Genomic DNA, 18434 nt, shown 5'->3' on the forward strand with positions numbered 1-18434 from the left:
GTGTCTGATGAAAACGGAGCTGTAAAATAATTGAGGCAGGGATTTAGAGATTTGGTACAGCAAACCTAATAAAAATGGCACAAACGGGACTCTTCTCAGTGTTGTTACATATTAAATCTTATTTGATCGATCTTACTGTATTCCAAATCACAAACATAAGGTAGAAGCTTGTAATTACAGTTTTATTGATTTCTCATTAACTTTTAATCAAGCTGCTGCTACAGGGAATGGTTATCACAGCAGTGTTCTTTTGTTTCTAAGTTTCACACACTTACCATCACTACAACAAAGTAACTGTGGACACATTCAATGCCAACAAAAATATAGTACTGTTTCTAAGGAATGTGTCTGCAACATAACCATCTTATATCAGCGCAGATGTGTTACAGAACAATGACTGCACTAAGCTATATCTGATTTTCTCTTGGTCTCTTTACAGCTTTCTGATCACTGACAGAAATAAATGTTCTTTGTTTTATATTCCTTATTTGTTCCTCCTAAATTCATCTGTTTCTTTCTCTTACTTCCAGCGACCACACTTGGCTGAGTCTGCAACCAATTTATGCTCTATGAAACTGAAAGCAAATTACTAAAACAGAAAGGCAGTAGGTACGTGTCTGAAGCATTTATTAAGAACAATGATACTGAATGGCTGCAGGAAGTTTTTTAAGAAAGTTTAAAGATTACAGGAGCACCAGAACCACATTTCACAAACTTCATAAATCTAACAAAATTCTTAGCATACTAAACTGTAACTGAATTAAAATCAAATAAAGTCAACAGCAAGAGATGTTTCACAGGTGAAATCCTCAATCTATGTACCTGCTGCTGATCAGTTCTCCTCTGAAGGCTCTCCAGGCATCACAGAAACTATAAAAAGGCATCTGACATGAGGCCTTACTGCCTAAGGGACCATGGAAACCATAAGAGACACAATAAAGATAAAAATGTCCTAGAATTATTTATTTCCAGTCTTACAGATACCTATTTCCTAACTCTAAAGTCTACCTACGCCACTTTCTATGCCCAACAGTTCACACAGAATATTACATTTAAAAGGCTCCAATTTTTTAAAAAATACCAGTTACAGATATTAACATATTGGAATACAGTGTTTTCTACAAATGGAAAGCTGCATCACTAACATGACGGATCTAACAGCTACCCTTTGCCCTATTTAATTATACCACTTTATATATTCTTCCTAAGTCTAAGAGACAGAAATTTTATAAATTGAAGAAAGTCTATCCTCCAACAGGGCAAACCAGCTTTCAAGCAAGATGGCCCTGTGGGAAATGAAAAAAAAGTGGCCAAGTTCTTTTTGCTGCTTGCTCTCAGCAGCGTAATAGAAAATGTAAACCAAGTGAACTTACGAGGATATATTTAAACTAAATCAGAGCAACAGGCAATTCTAAAATAGAGGCAAGAGCAGTCAAAGGGACAGAATTTTTACAAGCTGGGAGACAATGAAACTCTGACACACCATTTGTTATTCTTGAGTATATATACTCGAAAATAACTGCATGCAATGAGGTTCTAATGTCAGAACATAATCACAAAAACACAATCTAAACCAAGGATAATGGGTTCAAAGATTTTTTTTACATTAAATATATATTGCTTTTAAATCGCAGACTAAACCAATATTCAGGCAGAATTCAAGCACTGGAGTCCTTACTTTGGGTAAGAGTGGGGGGAATGAAAATTCCCAGAAATTGTACACAAATTGTCCGTACGTTCACTTTCGTGGAGAGACAACCACAGATTTCACTAGATTCCTAAAGGGGTCTCTGGCTCATAAAGGAACTACTACTTTATGCTCCTTGCTCCTCAAAAATTAATATATTGTGGGTTTCCCTGGTGGCACAGTGGTTGAGAATCTGCCTGCTAATGCAGGGGACACGGATTCGAGCCCTGGTCTGGGAGAATCTCACATGCCGCGGAGCAACTAGGCCCGTGAGCCACAACTACTGAGCCTGCGCATCTGGAGCCTGTGCTCCGCAACAGGAGAGGCCGCGATAGTGAGAGGCCCGCGCACCGCAATGAAGAGTGGCGCCGGCTTGCCACAAGTAGAGAAAGCCCTCGCACAGAAACGAAGACCCAACACAGCAAAAATAAATTAATTAATAAAAAATTTTAAAAAAATTAATATATTGTTAGTCTCATCACACTAAAAAGATCAGTAAATTATGAAGGCAATTTTTTTTTTAATCCAGAGTTAGCTTAGGTTCTGCAAAATCATTTTTAAACCAATGACAAAAGGAAGTTTTATAGAAAACACTTGCGTGAATTTAGTGTCTTTCAGGCTAATTTCTTTCAACATTCTCTTCAAGGAACCATCCAAATGATTTCTTAGATCAAGGAATTCATTGTATAGTAACGGGAAAGTATAAAATTATATATATATATCCCAGATATAAATAAATAAATGCAAAAATGCTGAAGAAGACCAGAGGTCATCTTTTTTTCCGTATTACACATCATAACCTCAACAATTCAAATTATCACATGAAAAGGGAGACCCTCGCTTTTCTTTAAAACTGAGATTATTTCCTGCATAATTCCTTTTCTCCTGGATTGTCCAAATATATTAGTATCTGATGTGTTCATCAACCAAAATGATATAATTAATGACTTTTCTTTACAATAATTTATAAAGAAATTATCTTAACACTTCCCTACTCATTCTATGAGTCCAGTTTTACCTTGATACCAAAACCAGTCAAAGACACAAGAAAAGATAACTACAGACCAGTATCTCTTATGAACAAAGTAAGTCCTCAACAAAATACTAGTACATAAATCTAGCACTATATAAACAGTATTATATACCATGATCAAGTGAGTTTTAACATTTGGGTTGCAAATGCAAGAGTGGTTTAACATTTGAAGATCAATTAATGTAACACACCATATCAGTAAAATAAAGAATAAAACCACATGATTATCTCAACAGATGAACAAAAGGCACTGACAAAATGTAACCTTTTATGACAGAAATAGTACTGAAACACTAAATACTTTCTTCCTAAGATCAGAAACAAGATAAGGATGTCCACTCTCATCACTCCTATTCAACACTGTAGTACAGCTTCTAACCAGAGCAGTTAGGCAAGAAAATGAAATAAAAGACATATAGATTGTACAGAAATAAGTAAAACTAGCTCTATGTGCAGATGATACGATCGTGTATATAGAAAATCTTTAAGAATCCACTAAACTTTAGAACTAATTAATTCAGCAAGGTTGGAGGATACAAGATCAATATACAAAAATGAATTTATTTCTATACAGTAGCAATAAACTGAAAATGAAATGAAAAAAAGTTCAATGTACAATAACATCAAAAAGAATAAATTACTTAGGAATAAATTTAACAAAAGAAGTGTAAAACGTATACTGTGGAACTACGAAACACTGTTAAAAGAAATTACAGAAGTCCTAAAGAAATGAAAAGACAGCCTATGTTTGTGGATTGGAAAATTTAAGCATTTTTGTTAAGATGGTATGCTCCCCAAATTAATTTGCAGATTCAGTGTTATCCCTATCAAAATCTCAGTTGCTTTTTTTGCAAGCTCATTTTGCAAGAAATTGACAAGCTCATTCTAAACTTCACATAATGAGTTCCCTGGTGGCCTAGTGGTTAGGATTCCGGGCTTTCACTGCCATGGTGAGGGTTCAATCCCTGGTTGGGGAACTGAGATCCAGCAAGCCGTGAGGTGAGGCAAAAAAAAAAAATTCACATAAAAATGCCAAAGACCCAGAAGAGGCAAAACAATCCTGACAGAGAAGAACAAAGCTGGAGGACTCACACTTCTGATTTCAAAACTTACTACAAAGCTGTGGTAATCAAGGCTCTGTGGTAGTAGCATAAGGATAGACGTAGAAATCCATAAAATAGAACAGGGTCCACAAATAAACCCCACCTTTACGTCAATTAGTATTTGACAAGGGTGCCAAGGCAATTCCACGGGTAAAGAATAGTTTAGCAAACGGCACTAGGTCAACTGGATATACACACGCAAAAGAATAAAGTTAGACCACAGCCTCAAACCAGATAAAAAAATTAACTCAAAATGGATCAAAGACCTAAAAATATGAGTTAAAACTATAAAACTCTTGAAAGAAAACATAGGTATAAATATCTTCATGATCTCAGATTAGGCAATGGTTTCTTAGATACGACATCAAAGCACAAGCAATGTAAGATAAAACAGATAAACTGGACATCATCAAAATTTAGAACTTATGCTTCAAAGGACACCATTAAGTGAAAAAAATGCACAGAATGGGAAAAAGTTTTGCCAATATATAAAGAGCTCTTACAACTTATTAACAAAAATACAACCTAATTAAAGAATGGGCAAAGGAGACGCATAGACATTTCTCCAAAGGAGATATGTAAATAACCAATAAGCACATGAAAAGATGCTCAAAATCATTAGTTACCAGGGAAATGCAAGTCAAAATCACAATAAGATACCACTGAATATCTATTTGTTTGTTATAATTTAAAAGACAGGTAGGGGCTTCCCTGGTGGCGCAGTGGTTGAGAATCTGCCTGCCAATGCAGGCGAGACGGGTTCGAGCCCTGGTCTGGGAAGATCCCACAAGCCGCGGAGCAACTGGCCCGGTGAGCCACAACTACTGAGCCTGCGCATCTGGAGCCTGTGCTCCGCAACAAGAGAGGCCGTGACAGTGAGAGGCCCGCGCACCGCGATGAAGAGTGGCCCCCGCTCGCCGCAACTGGAAAAAGCCCTCACACAGAAACAAAGACCCAACATAGCCAAAAATAAATTAATTAATTTTTTAAAAAAGAAATGTTTAAAAAAAGAAAAAGACAGGTAACACCAAGTGGTGTCAAGGATGTGCAGAAGAAACTGGAACTCTTACACACTGCTGGTGGGAATGTAAAATGGTGCAGCCACTTCGGAAAACAGCCTTGGCGAGTTCCTCAGATGGTTAAAAATAAAGTTACCATATGACTGATATTTCCACTCCTAGGTATGTATTCAAGAAAATCAAAAACATAGGCAATTGATGATACCTGCTATAGCATAGATGAAATCTTGAAAATGTAAGTGAAAGAAGCCAGTCATGAAAGACCAGATTGTAAGGATTCCACATTTTTTGTTTTTATCTTTCAAAAATTTGTCAAATTTATTAACATACGGTTTTCATAATATTCTCTTCTTATTCCTTTCTAACAGCGTAATACAACAGAATTTGCATATTATAAAATTCATCCATTTTAAGGATACAATTCAATGGTTTTTAATATATTCACAGACATGTGCAACCATCATCCTAGTCAATGTTAGAACATTTTCATCACCTCAGAAAGAAACTTGGTAGGATTCCATGTATATGAAATGTCCAGAATAGGCAGATCTATACAGACAGAGTAGGTCAGTGGTTGTTGCCTAAGGTGAGAACGTTGGGGGAAATGGGAAGTGACTGCGAATGGGTACGAGGTTTCTTGTCGGGGCGATGATGATGCTCTAAAACTGACTGTGGCGATGGCTGCAGCTGTGAGTACAGCAAAAATAATTGAACTGTACACTTTAAATGGATAAATCATACAGTATGTGAATTACATCTCAAAACAGTTATTATTTTTTTAGTTGTTTTCTCCTTTTTTCTGGTTTTTTTTTTTTTTTTGGCCGTGCCATGCGGCTCACAGGATCTTAGTTCCCCGACCAGAGATTGAACCCGTGCATCCTCGGCAGTGAAAGCATAGAGTGCTAACCACTGGACCGCCAGGGAATTCCATAAAGTGCAATCTCTCTCTTTCATCACCCTCATTCACCATATTCTCAAGAGAAGAAAATTAGATTACAAAACAGTTTGTAGATTCTCATCCAAATTTTCTAAAGGAAAATAGTGTGCAGAAAACAAAACCACAATATATCACAGTTGTTTCTTATGTAAATCTTATAAAGGCTGATTCATTTTTCTAACTTTCTAACATAAATACATACCACTACTTTATTAAATGAAAAACGATATATACTACTTGACAAAATGATAAAAGACTTATAAACCGACACCCTTCTCTTCACTTTCTTGTCCATTCCTGTTAATGCACCCTGCCCCTAACAACGTTCTGGGATTATTAAAATAGACTAGATAGAGAGAGAAGCAGATACATAGATACATACATACAAAACAAACAAGACAATGTGATTTGAAAGTAACAATAGTAAAGGACAATTTCTGGGTGGATACACAAAAATAATTTTAATTGAAGTTGTCCATTAGTAGTAGGCAGGAGGAACTGGAGAAAGGTAAGTGGGTGAGGGGGTGGGAAAGCTCTTATTTGTATTATACTCTTCTCTGTGTTAGTTTAGAAAAAATATATATTCCTGTATTATTATTTTTTGTTTTGTTTTGTTTTGCGGTACGCGGGCCTCTCACTGTTGTGGCCTCTCCCGTTGTGGAGCACAGGCTCCGGACGCGCAGGCTCAGCAGCCATGGCTCACGGGCCCAGCCACTCCGCGGCATGCGGGATCTTCCAGGACTGGGGCACGAACCCGTGTCCCCTACATCGGCAGGCAAACTCTCAACCACTGCGCCACCAGGGAAGCCCTCCTGTATTATTTTTTAATTACAAATATTTTACCACATACATTATGATTTACTGGCTCATGAATTATTTACAGAAGAGTTGGATAATTTTTTAAACACACCGGAGGGATGGACTGCCTGTGTTTTCGTCATTGCTTTCCAATTTTAATTCATTATAATCAGACACCAAATGATCTGTATGACATTATCTCTACACTATTTGTTGAAAGTTGCTTTGTGGACTATTGGGTCACACACTTTTATTAATGTTCCAAGTGTGCTTGAAAAAAATGAATAATCTTTAGCAGTTAAGTGCAGAACTCCATACACATCCATTAGACCATTCTTGCCATTGTGTTGCTCAAATCTTCTATGGTCTTAACAAGTTACCTGCCTGGTCCTAAGACTTTTACGGATAGATGTGAATAACTCCAATGAAGATAGTAATTGTATTCATTTTTCATTATAATTCTAGCAACATTTTGCTTTATATCTTGAGACTATGCTATTTAGTTCAGGTTTACTACATCTCCCAGGAGAATTGTTCCTCATATCATTATACAGTGGTCTCCTTGTTTTTTGCTTTCAGTCTTTTTTTTTTTTCTTGATCTGATATTAACATTACTATTAGCTCTCTTTCAGCTACTCTTTCTGAATCAGTTAGGGTTGATCAGAGAAGTAGAACCACTAAGAATGATAAGAATAAGAAGCTATTACAGGGATATAAACAGTAATTGTGGGAGCTGGTTAAGCAACTTACGTAGAACTGTTGCTTCTGCATCTAGTGTTGGGACAGAAACTTAGAAGGCATGCAATCAGGAAGGAAACATGGATGTGAAATGGGGAAGAGCAAGGACAAACTGGAACTCGCATTCTCCCTCACCAATCTCAATGATGTGGGTGACCTACAACATAAATTGGCACCCTTCACGACAGAGCCCACACAACTGACTCAAAATTTAGAGAAGCTGAAGGAGAAGACCCAGTGAGAGTTGGAGGAGCTGGAGGCTTGACTGCTGCCTGAAGCCAACAGATCAGTGATGAGGTGTATGAACTGCAGCAGTGCCTGACCTCCCACCAACCTTCTGAGCATGAATACAACCACTGCTTTACTTCCACCTTACAAATCTTGAGCAATTTTCTCTTGTAGCCAGGCTAACCTGGAACCCTCCTGGAAAGGGTGTTCTAGGAAATAGACTTCCAGCTCAATTATGCTGACCCAACATGAAGCCGCCAAAATTTGCATGGATATTTTCCTCTACCTCTTTAATTTTATTCTTTCTGTATAATTATGTTTGAGGTGTGTCTCTTGTAAATAGCAGATAGCTGGATTTTTCTTTCATCCTATATAGACTTTCAACTATCATGTTTAATCCATTTACATTTATTGGGATTTATGACTTTCATAATTTAAAAAAGAATTCTTTTAAAAATGAAATGAAGTAATACCTGTACTGAAGATATGTGCATACTTTGCATTTCTGAAGTATTTTATACACATAACTTATTACCTACCACTTCTCCAGCAGAGGCAGCCAACATATGCTTCACAGGCATCAAATACGAAGATGAATCAGTGTGCAAAAACCATTTCACATATTCATAGGTGATGAAAAAGGCGGCAGCTGAAATTTAAAACAAACCAGTCTTTCACAAAGTTTAAATATATATGTAAACTGTTAAGAGATATGTTTCTTGAAAAAAATTACAACTCTAGTTATTAAATTATAACAGATAAAGATAATAATAAATATAAGTAATATAAATAAGTATAAATAATAAATATAAATAAATACTGAACTATAAATATTTATAAATATATTTATATAATATATACATATATATGTATATATCATATATGTATATATTTATAACTATAGATAAATATAAATAAAGATAAAGTAATAATATGTACTATTCCCCCCCAACCCCTTCACTCTTGCAGATTTGACTGAGCCCATGTTACATGCCTGACTTTGGACTTACAAACATGCAGATCCCTGCCCTGAGGAAGACTAACAGCTAACCTGGCATTTACCAGTTTGTACTGATAAGTCAGTTAACACTTTTTAGTTAAGTTTTTTGGAAAAGGATATGAATTTCTGTGATGCAAAACATCTTTATATATGGTCATAAAATAATCAGCTACACTGATTTCTAGACAGGTTAAAATTGCAAACACATATCTTAACCAAACAAAGCATCTATTCCATAATGTTGTGTTGCTGGTTACTCAAAATAACCATGGCTACTTTTTACTACATCAACTCACTTTTACATCAAGGAAACAATCAACAACTGTATTAAAACTGGAAGTCAAAATCTCTAAAAAGCTACCCCTAGGGCTTCCCTGGTGGCGCAGCGGTTGAGAGTCTGCCTGCCAATGTAGGGAACACGGGTTCGTGCCCTGGTCCGGGAAGATCCCACATGCCGCGGAGCGGCTGGGCCCATGAGCCATGGCCGCTGGGCCTGCGCGTCCGGAACCTGTGCTCCACAACGGGAGAGGCCACAACAGTGAGAGGCCCGTGTACCGCAAAAAAAAAAAGCTACCCCTATCACCATGAACTAATCTTAGCTGCACAGGAAGGCTTTAAGCCTTGCCACGTATTATTAATAAAAAGATGTTCATCACTCACGTAAAAGGTGAGGCACGAAAGATAAATCAATGGCAAATTCACCTTTCGAAAGGCATTTGAACATGTCACACAGTAAAGTCTGAAACACTCAGGAAAAAAGCTTGGTAGTGAAAATCAGTTCTCCACAGTTAAAGTCAACAAGCTTGTAAACACCCCAGTGGCTAACAAACAAACAGCAGGCCAAATGAGGAGGCACACTGTCCCCGGATGAGTAATGACCATGCAAGCAGTTGTATATAGTTAATGCAGGTCCCGATTCCCACTTGTGATTCTTATTTAGGCTGTTCCTACTTTGGCCTACTCACTAAATAGGCTAGAATATCTCCAGTCGCATTCGGCTGTAAGTTCTACCTGCTACACGTTCCACCCACCCACCCCCACCCCCCAGGAGTGAAAACAAAACAAAAAACTAAGGTTTTTCTACATTCCCTTCTAAACATGAAGGGTCTTGAATACAGGTCTTTTCCTCTCTTCTTTCGACCCTCAGTCCCTTCCATACCCCCTGCACAATATGTTCTCAAAAAAGTCTACAAGCCTCTGAATGTTACACTGGTGCACTGTACTCTGTCTAAAACCTTAACCAATAGCAAAAATTGTTTAAAGTGCCACGTAAAAAGTTTCAATTCACCAAAAATTTGCAGAAAAACAGAAAGGCCATTTCTGAAACACTGACACTCTGACTCTTTATCCAGCATCTCACATTCAAAGATGTTCTGTGGATGTCAAAAAAAGAAAAAGAAAAAGAAAAAGAAAAGCAGGGCAAGAAGAACACCACTTTCTCAAACATACAAAAATTCAAAACCACATTCTGTATGTAAAGTCCTGCTGACAAGAATCTAAACCAGGCCTGTGAGCTTAATGGAGCACCATGTACCCTGTAGACCATCACTAATACTTCATCTACCAACAATCCCTACGTAATACGTAAGAGAAAAAAGAATATTTACAATGATGAGGGAGGCATCATAAGAATGGATGACCAAAAGACAGGGACTTAGTAACATATTTCTTTGCAATTCCCTAGTTCAGAGGTTCCCAAACTTGTCTACATATAAAAATTACCTGGGGATTTTTTTTTTTAAACCTCCAAAGCCCAGGCCACACCTCAGGCCAACTAAATCCCAAATCTCTGGGAGTGGGACAGCAGTACTTTCTTTAAAAAAAAAAAAAAAAAAATCTCTTCAAGTGATCAGGTGATTGCAACAGACAAATTTAGGAACCAAGGCGCATCTCCCACATATAGAGCTATACTTGGCATGGAGTGGGTCCTCAATAGCGACTTGTTATGATCAATTACTGAAAATTAAGACATAAAATAATTCAAGGATAACCTCAAAACAGTTGGCTGCTCTAAGGATGGCTCAGGAAGATAAACTAAAGGACCAAAAAGATTTGCTCTACAAATCTTTATGTGAATGTTATGCTCACAGATGGATACAGACAGACATCTTAATGTCAAGTTAACAAGAAAGAATTTCTAATGAAATATACTGAGAAAAAAGAAATCAAACTCCAGAATTTAAGAAGCAGGGGTTTTGTGAGTGAGTGTGTGAGTATGTGAGAGTGTGTGAGTGTGTGTGTGTGTGTGTGTGTTTGATAGTGATGGTTTTCTGTTTGCTTAGTCTGCTTTTGAGTGCCAATCAAAGCATCAGTAAACAATTATTTAAATAAGTATCTGAAAAGAGGTGGATTAAATGAAACAGATTATACTGATTATAGAATAAAAGGGCCATAAATCACACAACTTCAAAACCAAAACAAAAGCAAGACAATGGAAAGAGGAGGTTAGTGGGAATGGGTTGCATCATCTGAGAGCAATTTAGTTAAGACAAAGATTTAATGCCTCTTAGGTTCATCTGCTCCACAAGAATCTCCAAGCCAGCAGTTATTAAACTCAGCTTCACATCTGAATCACCTGGGAAGTTACTAAAACTCCTGATACCCAGGCAAAGAGCAGACCAATTAAACTTCTCATGGAGACACAGGCATAAGTATTTTGTAAAGCTTCCCAAGAGATTCCAACGTGCAGGCAAGGTTGAGAACTGCTGTAAGACATTACAATCAATGTTACAGGAACACTTTAAGGATTCTAACAAGGAGTTTTAACAACAACAAAAACCACTCATTTAAAGATTGCTCATTTTTTTATTACAAATACACTAGAATGGAATCTATAGCACCAGCTGAGTCAAAAATAATGGATTAATGAATAGAAAATAAATTCAGGAGATCAACTACATCAATCATATAAGGAATTCTATATAGGATTGGACCACATACCATTCTGAAAATAAATCCCATTATCTTGGCTTTATATAAAGCAGTGATAATACCAATATAATTTTTACCATTAGGAAAGGATCCAATAGCAGCAGAAGGAACGCCAGCATATATTCCACGAAAACCACCAGCCTTATTAAATCCTTGGGGGCTCTGCAGCCTGGTTTTAATGGTATCCAGAGGAAATAATATCAAGTCAACACAGACACCTGCTACCCCACCAGCCTTTAAGAAAAAGAAAAAGAAAAAAAAGGTTACAATAAAATAAATTGCCATTTGGGGGATGGGGTAGTTTTTAAAGCATATTTCTTTAAGTATGGTTTTAAAGTATACCACAGACTACTTTGGTACAGTCAAAACACCTCTTACCTAAATCTACAGACTGTCCTGGGAAAATAACCATTACTGTGATATATTTTCAAGTTGTAAATTTTATATTACATATTCTGTTTTTAAAAAATGTTTAATGATTTTTAATAATTTTAAAATAAATTTCAAATTTATTTTTAATGATTTCATAGAGTTCAAAAAAGTAAACAAACAAACCTCAGAAAGGTAAAGAGTTCAAAGTCTCCTTCCCTGTCCCTAAAAACCCAAGCAACCAGTTTTGGTTTCTTATTGTGTCCTTCCCAAGTTACTTTAGGCATATACAAGCAAATATGAATATGTATTTTATTTTACCTTTTTTTTTTAAGTAAAAGGTGGTATGCTGCACCTTGTTTTTTTCATTTGACAATTTACCTCAGTGATCTTTCCAAATTACACCAAATGTTATATTTTTTGCCTTTTTAACTAATGAGTAGTGAATCTGCATTAAGAAAAAAATTGTTTTCAGACTTACATTCTAAATGGTAATGCTCCTTGTGAATCTAGATCCATATTTTTAGAATCACACATGTAAGGATTCCTATGGTATCCTCTCTACTTTGTGTATATTTGAAAATTCCTTGATACTTTTTAAGTGAATAAATGAAGGGGAAAAAAAAGAGCTAAATTCCTAGAGGACATTAAAACCTGACCCAAACTAGTCATCTCCCAAGAGATACCATGTTGCTTTGGAGAAGCTGCACTTTAAAACCTGATTAAAAACTAAGTTTTCACCTCATGATTACACTAGTATATACAGAATATTTTAAAAACTGGTTACACCTTAGTCAAAGCAAAAAGAGACTCAGAAAAATATGAACTCAGAGACTGCCAAAGAAAGGTCAACACACAAGGTCTAAAGGCATCATTTAAAGATATGAATCAATACCATTTCACAGTAAGCAGGCAGAACTACACAGGCAACTCTCAATACGGTTCCTACATAGTAAGTTTTAAACTGAATTGCTAACTTTTCCTATCTTTTGGATTTTGAATATTACCTATTCAAAAAGTAAAAGCAGACATTAAAAACTATATATTCCATGACACAGAAAAAGAAGAATCAGTACTATTTAAACATACAGGCAGAGTTCAAAATGATACGCTGTTTCCATCCTTTGGGTTTACAGAATGCTCAAGTGGTACAAAGGTTAGTGCCTAGCAAACACTTTCTGCTCTACTTGCCACTCACCATAAAACCACTGCAAGGGGCTTCCCTGGTGGCGCAGTGGTTGGGGGTCTGCCTGCCGATGCAGGGGGCGCGGGTTCATGCCCCGGTCCGGGAGGATCCCGCGTGCCGCGAAGCGGCTGGGCCCGTGGGCCACGGCCGCTGGGCCCGCGCGTCCAGAGCCTGTGCTCCACGGCAGAAGGGGCCGCAGTGATGAGCGGCCCGCATACAGCAAAAAAAAAAACACTGCAAAACTTCATTGGAAAAATGAAATTACCCTGATGAGAAATGCAATAATGTCTATTTTTCAATTAGTTAGTATAGGTAATTATTAAAAATTAGTGTACACTAGAAAAGTACATTACCATAGGGACTTCCCTGGTGGCGTAGTGGTTAAGACTCTGCCTGCCACTGCAGGGGACACGGGTTCGAGCCCTGGTCCAGGAAGATCCCACCTGCCGCGGTGCAACTAAGCCCGTGTGCCACAACTACTGAGCCTGCGCTCTAGAGCCCACGAGCCACAATTACTGAAGCCCATGTGCCACAACTACTGAGCCTGAGCTCTAGAGCCCACGAGCCACAACTACTGAAGCCCGTGTGCCACAACTACTGAGCCTGAGCTCTAGAGCCCACGAGCCACAACTACTGAAGCTCACTCACCTAGAGCCTGTGCTCCACAATAAGAGAAGCCACCGCAGTGAGAAGCCCACACAATGAAACGACGAGTAGCCCCCACTCGCCACAACTAGAGAAAAGCCCACGTGCAGCAATGAAGAACCAACGCAGCCAAAAATACATAAAATTTTTAAAAAAAGAAAAAGAAAGAGAAAAGTACATTACCATATACGTTAATACCATATGATCAGCCTGAAAGGCATGACAGAACCCCAAAGACCATGCGGGATACTCTGCAAATGACCTAAAAAGTTGTCACCAAAAGAACACAGAGATGTGCCAGTAGAGCACCACAAGTGGGAGTAAAAGAATGACAATGTGGGATTTCTTCCCAGATATAAAGGTGGCCTTTTCTAAGTCAAGGGAAAAAGTTCACAAGTAACGTAGCAAAGTTAAAGAGAAAAAAAAAGCCAACTTTTTCAACACTCTTCTCACTTATTCTTTAAGGATTTTATAAAATTCAGTAGGTAATAAAATATTTTGCCTGCCTCTTCATTTTCTCAAAACACAAGAACTAAAACCTTGGTGAGAATGACTGATATGACTGGTTTCTTTAAAAATAGCTGCGCTTCATTCTAATTTTCTCTTTAATCTTAGGAGTGGGTTCAGAGAGATGCTTGCTATCTACTGCTAAATTTTAATCAATAAGCGAATTACTCTTTTAATCTATTTGGCTACTTTGCATGCATTGATTCTCCAGCCCTCCTTTCATCAGAATTCTAATCATCTGAGAATAAAATGACCAGATTGAATCTATTTATCTAGTAAATCATGAATCAAGAGTTACTAATTGCTTCTGTGGATTTCAAACTTCTAAAACTCAAATGTCACTTAAATTCATGAGACTGAAAAAAATGCTGCTAAAAGAACATTAAGAATTACCTATGTATTTAGACACATAGCAACATATCTAAGATTTAAACAAAAACTTTAAGGAATGCTTATAATCTTTCATCAAGCCAGCATCAACTGAATTATAAGGGACTCTACTAATTTCTTTTTTTCTTTAGCCTGAGAAACTTGTTTTATCTATGATCACTTATCAAAAATGTTATCAGGCGGGACTTCCCTGGCAGTCCAGCCATTAAGACTCCATGCTTCCACTGCAGGGGACATGGGTTCGATCCCTGGTCAAGGAGCTAAGATCTTGCATGCCATGCAGTGCGGCCAAAAAATCTTTAAAAATTAAAAAAAAAATTTTAAAAAAGGTTACCAGGCAAAGGGTTAGTTCCAAGATTTATGGTAGCTTACACTGAAAATCCTAAGTGCTAGACAAAGTCCAAAGAAAGAGAACATAAACCAGATAACCAGCAAGCCTTACCATAGCATAACAATTTATTGAGACCTTGATATCATACAGATAAAATACACAGCACCACCGTAATTTAAAAATGGAAAAAGTGCTGGCAGGCTGTAGAGAGGAAGTGTATAATTAGTGAAATTAGACCCTTTGAAATTCCTCTGGGAGTTGAAAAAAAGTCAAGATTACATGAAGCTGGCAAAACAGAAAAAAAACAAAGCAAAAACAAAAAAACTCACTCCTGCTCAACTACAGGACAAAAGCAAACCATCCGTCTAATTTAACTAAGCAAAATCATCACAGGCCCCTGGCCTAGACCACAACTAAAAAGAACCAGGCAAAACATTAACATGGCTTCTCGGGGAAACATCCCTCCCTGACATTCTCAGTTTCCCCCACAACAAAGTGGCCACCAGTGACTTTAACCACCTCATTGGAGAGCTGCGGCTTCTGCTTCCTGTGATACTTGCCTTCTACCCCCTCCACCATCCATTCTCCCTGCAGCGCTCCTTCACCCTCTACACTAACGTTGTCTGTGTAAAATACAAATCAATTTCATCTTGACACTCTTCAAAGTTTCCAAAAGCCCTTAGGATGAAGAACAAAATCACAGTACAGCCTACAAGGCTCTACAAGTTCTGTCCCCCATCTACCTCTCCACCCTTAACTCCATCGTTAGCCCTTTGCTGGGTACCTTCTTACCACCTTGATCTCTCTTTTCGTCCAAGTCATCTGATTTTCCTCATTCCTAGGACTGTGTCCCTAATCCCCCAGTCTAGGTTTACACCCTCATGTCTCCACACACTGATAAGAATTCTAATTCTGTAGTTGAGCATCTGACCATTTCTTCAAAGACTGTATGTTCCATGAAACTATAAGATCCATACCTGTTTTGTTCACCAGTATGTTCCCAGCACCCAGTACATAGTAGGCACTCAGTAACTATTTGAAAAACACATGAATTAATGACTATAACAAAAGGTTACTAACCATATCTTAGAAGGTACTACAAAGCAACCTAAAAAAGGTACATCAATTTTTTTAAAAATTGCAAAACACAGGACCAAACAATTCCCAAAAGAAAAAATATAAACAGCCAACAAAATTATGAAAATGTGCTTCCCCACCATCAGTGATCAAATAAAAACAAAATTTTAAATTTCCCAATTACATTATAAAAGATTAAAAATATGGAAATAGTTATGGGTGTTAACATAAACAAATTATTATAATCTATTGAAGGACAATTTGGCAAAATGAAAATTTTAAACTATAAAATACTTGATCCAGTTATTTTATTTTTAAACATTTCTTCCACAAAAATAAGTTCATAAATATACAAGAATGTTTACTACAGAATTCTTTCTAACAGTAAAAAACTAGAAATAACCTAATAAGTTGTATTATATCAGAATAACGGATTGCTACACAGCCTTTAAAAGAATGAGATCAACCTGAACTTGCTGATACAGAAACATGTTATATTCTTAAATTAATCAAATAAGCTACAGAACAATATATGCTGTATAATCCCACCTTTCAAAGAAATGTGTTATTTTTTTGTCTATGCATAATCAGAAGTCTGGAACCACACACACCAAACTGTTAGAAGTTATTATCTCTGTGGAAAAACAGTCGAGATGAGGAGCATTTTTATTATTATCTTGTTGATTTTTGTACTGTTCAAGTTTTGCAATGAGTACTAAAAACATACAAAAGTAGAGCTACTCAAATTAATATTCCCTCACCAAAAAAAAAACAACCACCACCACCCAAATTCACTGGTCACATTTGGTATACAGTAGGCACTCAGTAAGGGGTAACTCAGAACCTCGACCGCTGGACCCTAAACTACCTGTTCAGCTTCATCTGGCACACTCTTGATCTTGAGCCTCCTCCACTCTGACTAGTCTGTTTCCCAAAAACATCCTGAAACTTATCAATTCTGTGCTCCTGCTTAGGTTTTTCTCTCAGCCTGGAAGGCCCTTCCAATGCCTCTTGTCTTCTGTATACTACAGCCAGCAGACCACCTGCTCCCCCCGGCCATTACATACACACAAATACATACACATACACACACACAGACACCTGCCAAACTCCATTTCATTGTTAAGACTGTGACCAAACGCCATATCCCTCCTGAAGCCTTTCCCAGTCTCCCAGTCAGAATTAAAGGCTACTTCCTTAACTCCCCCGAATAACTTTGTTTACATTTCACTTTCAGTACTAACCACCATGGCTGACACTAGATCCTTCAGAGTAGAAGCCAGGTCAGTGACCTTGGCCCTCCTAAATATATAACCCAGTGCCTGGGATGGAGCAGGGCTTCCACACTTGTTTGTTGTTCTGAATCACATGGAAATGTAAGATGATGAGAAAACACTTTACAGAAAGATTCAACATTCACAAGAAAAACTGCAGCAAATCACTCTCTGGTTGTCCCTGCTGCAGTCTGCCATAGCACTGTGACAAATGAAACCTGGCATTACCTGCTGCTATACTTCTTGGCATTCCACAGCTCCAGTGACAGCTTTGTGGTATATTCAGGGTGTCTTTTCCAGAAATCCTGTGCCTTTCATCACCTCCTGACGGAAAAGACTGCGCAGGATCAGTGTTGTTTGGTAAGGCTATTCTCAGGAACACAATAATGGTTCTAGAATTTGACTTGAGTATTCTTCCATTTCTCCAGAAATTCTTTCAGATTAAATATTGCCTTAGACTACAGCTTTGGCAACAGACACGCAGACCTGGCTTCAATCTCAACTGGGTCTCCCTAGGAAAGCTATTAAACCTAGGTAAGCCCACATTTCTTCATGCATGAAAGGGGAAAAATAATACTACCTATACTTCACAGAGTTTTTGAGAACTGAGTGAGATTAAATGAGAATTAAATACAACTACATGAGCCTGTTACATGCTTAGCAAAATGCCTGCCTCAATTACCAATAAGTATGAGTTATCATTTTTAGTGTTATGTTACTGTAAATATCCTTCCAAGTTTGCTGATGCCCTATTTCTGACAGGCCAATATTAAAAACCATGTGAAAGCCAAAGGAGGACTTGACCAACGACTGAAGATTACATTCATATATTAAACTGAACTATAAATGTATATACAAAATCGATAAATTCAAGTCTTTCCTTACCAATAATGAATGAAAAGCTTTCCTCAAATTCTGCTCCCTGGACAAGAATCACCCATGGATTCACACAACAGAAAACCAAATCACGCGACGTGTGCAGGAACGATTCAGCATCAAACTCAAAAAACTGAGAAACACTACTGTTCAAATTTCTTTATGATGCTTGGATGTGAATTTATGGGTTATTTTTTTTTTAACCAGAATACAAAAAAAAAAAAGAGAAAATTGTAAACATACGATTTCTGCTCTGAAAAAACTGCATAAGAACACATTAAAGTGTTCAGTAAATGGTTACTTTT

The 18434-nt window shown here is 37.4% G+C and overlaps 1 protein-coding gene across 6 annotated transcripts in view; it reads right to left on the bottom strand.

Moving 5' to 3' along the window:
• The window catches only part of SLC25A26 (solute carrier family 25 member 26), a 138209-nt gene that overhangs the window by 113136 nt on the left and 6639 nt on the right, over positions 1-18434 (bottom strand). For 3 of the 6 annotated variants that reach the window (XR_004482363.2, XM_033424790.2, XM_004267998.4), the window contains exons 2-3: positions 11552-11708; positions 8083-8192 (exon numbers count right to left, since the gene is read on the bottom strand). Coding sequence is in view for 5 of the 6 variants with exons in the window: in XM_033424790.2 (XP_033280681.1) it covers positions 8083-8192; positions 11552-11708 (267 nt within the window). In the remaining variant the exon portion in view is untranslated. The other 3 variants (XM_033424791.2, XM_033424789.2, XM_033424792.2) reach the window with 3 other exon arrangements.

The sequence above is a fragment of the Orcinus orca genome, chromosome 10 (assembly GCF_937001465.1).
Source record: "Orcinus orca chromosome 10, mOrcOrc1.1, whole genome shotgun sequence".
Taxonomy (NCBI): Eukaryota; Metazoa; Chordata; class Mammalia; order Artiodactyla; family Delphinidae; genus Orcinus; species Orcinus orca.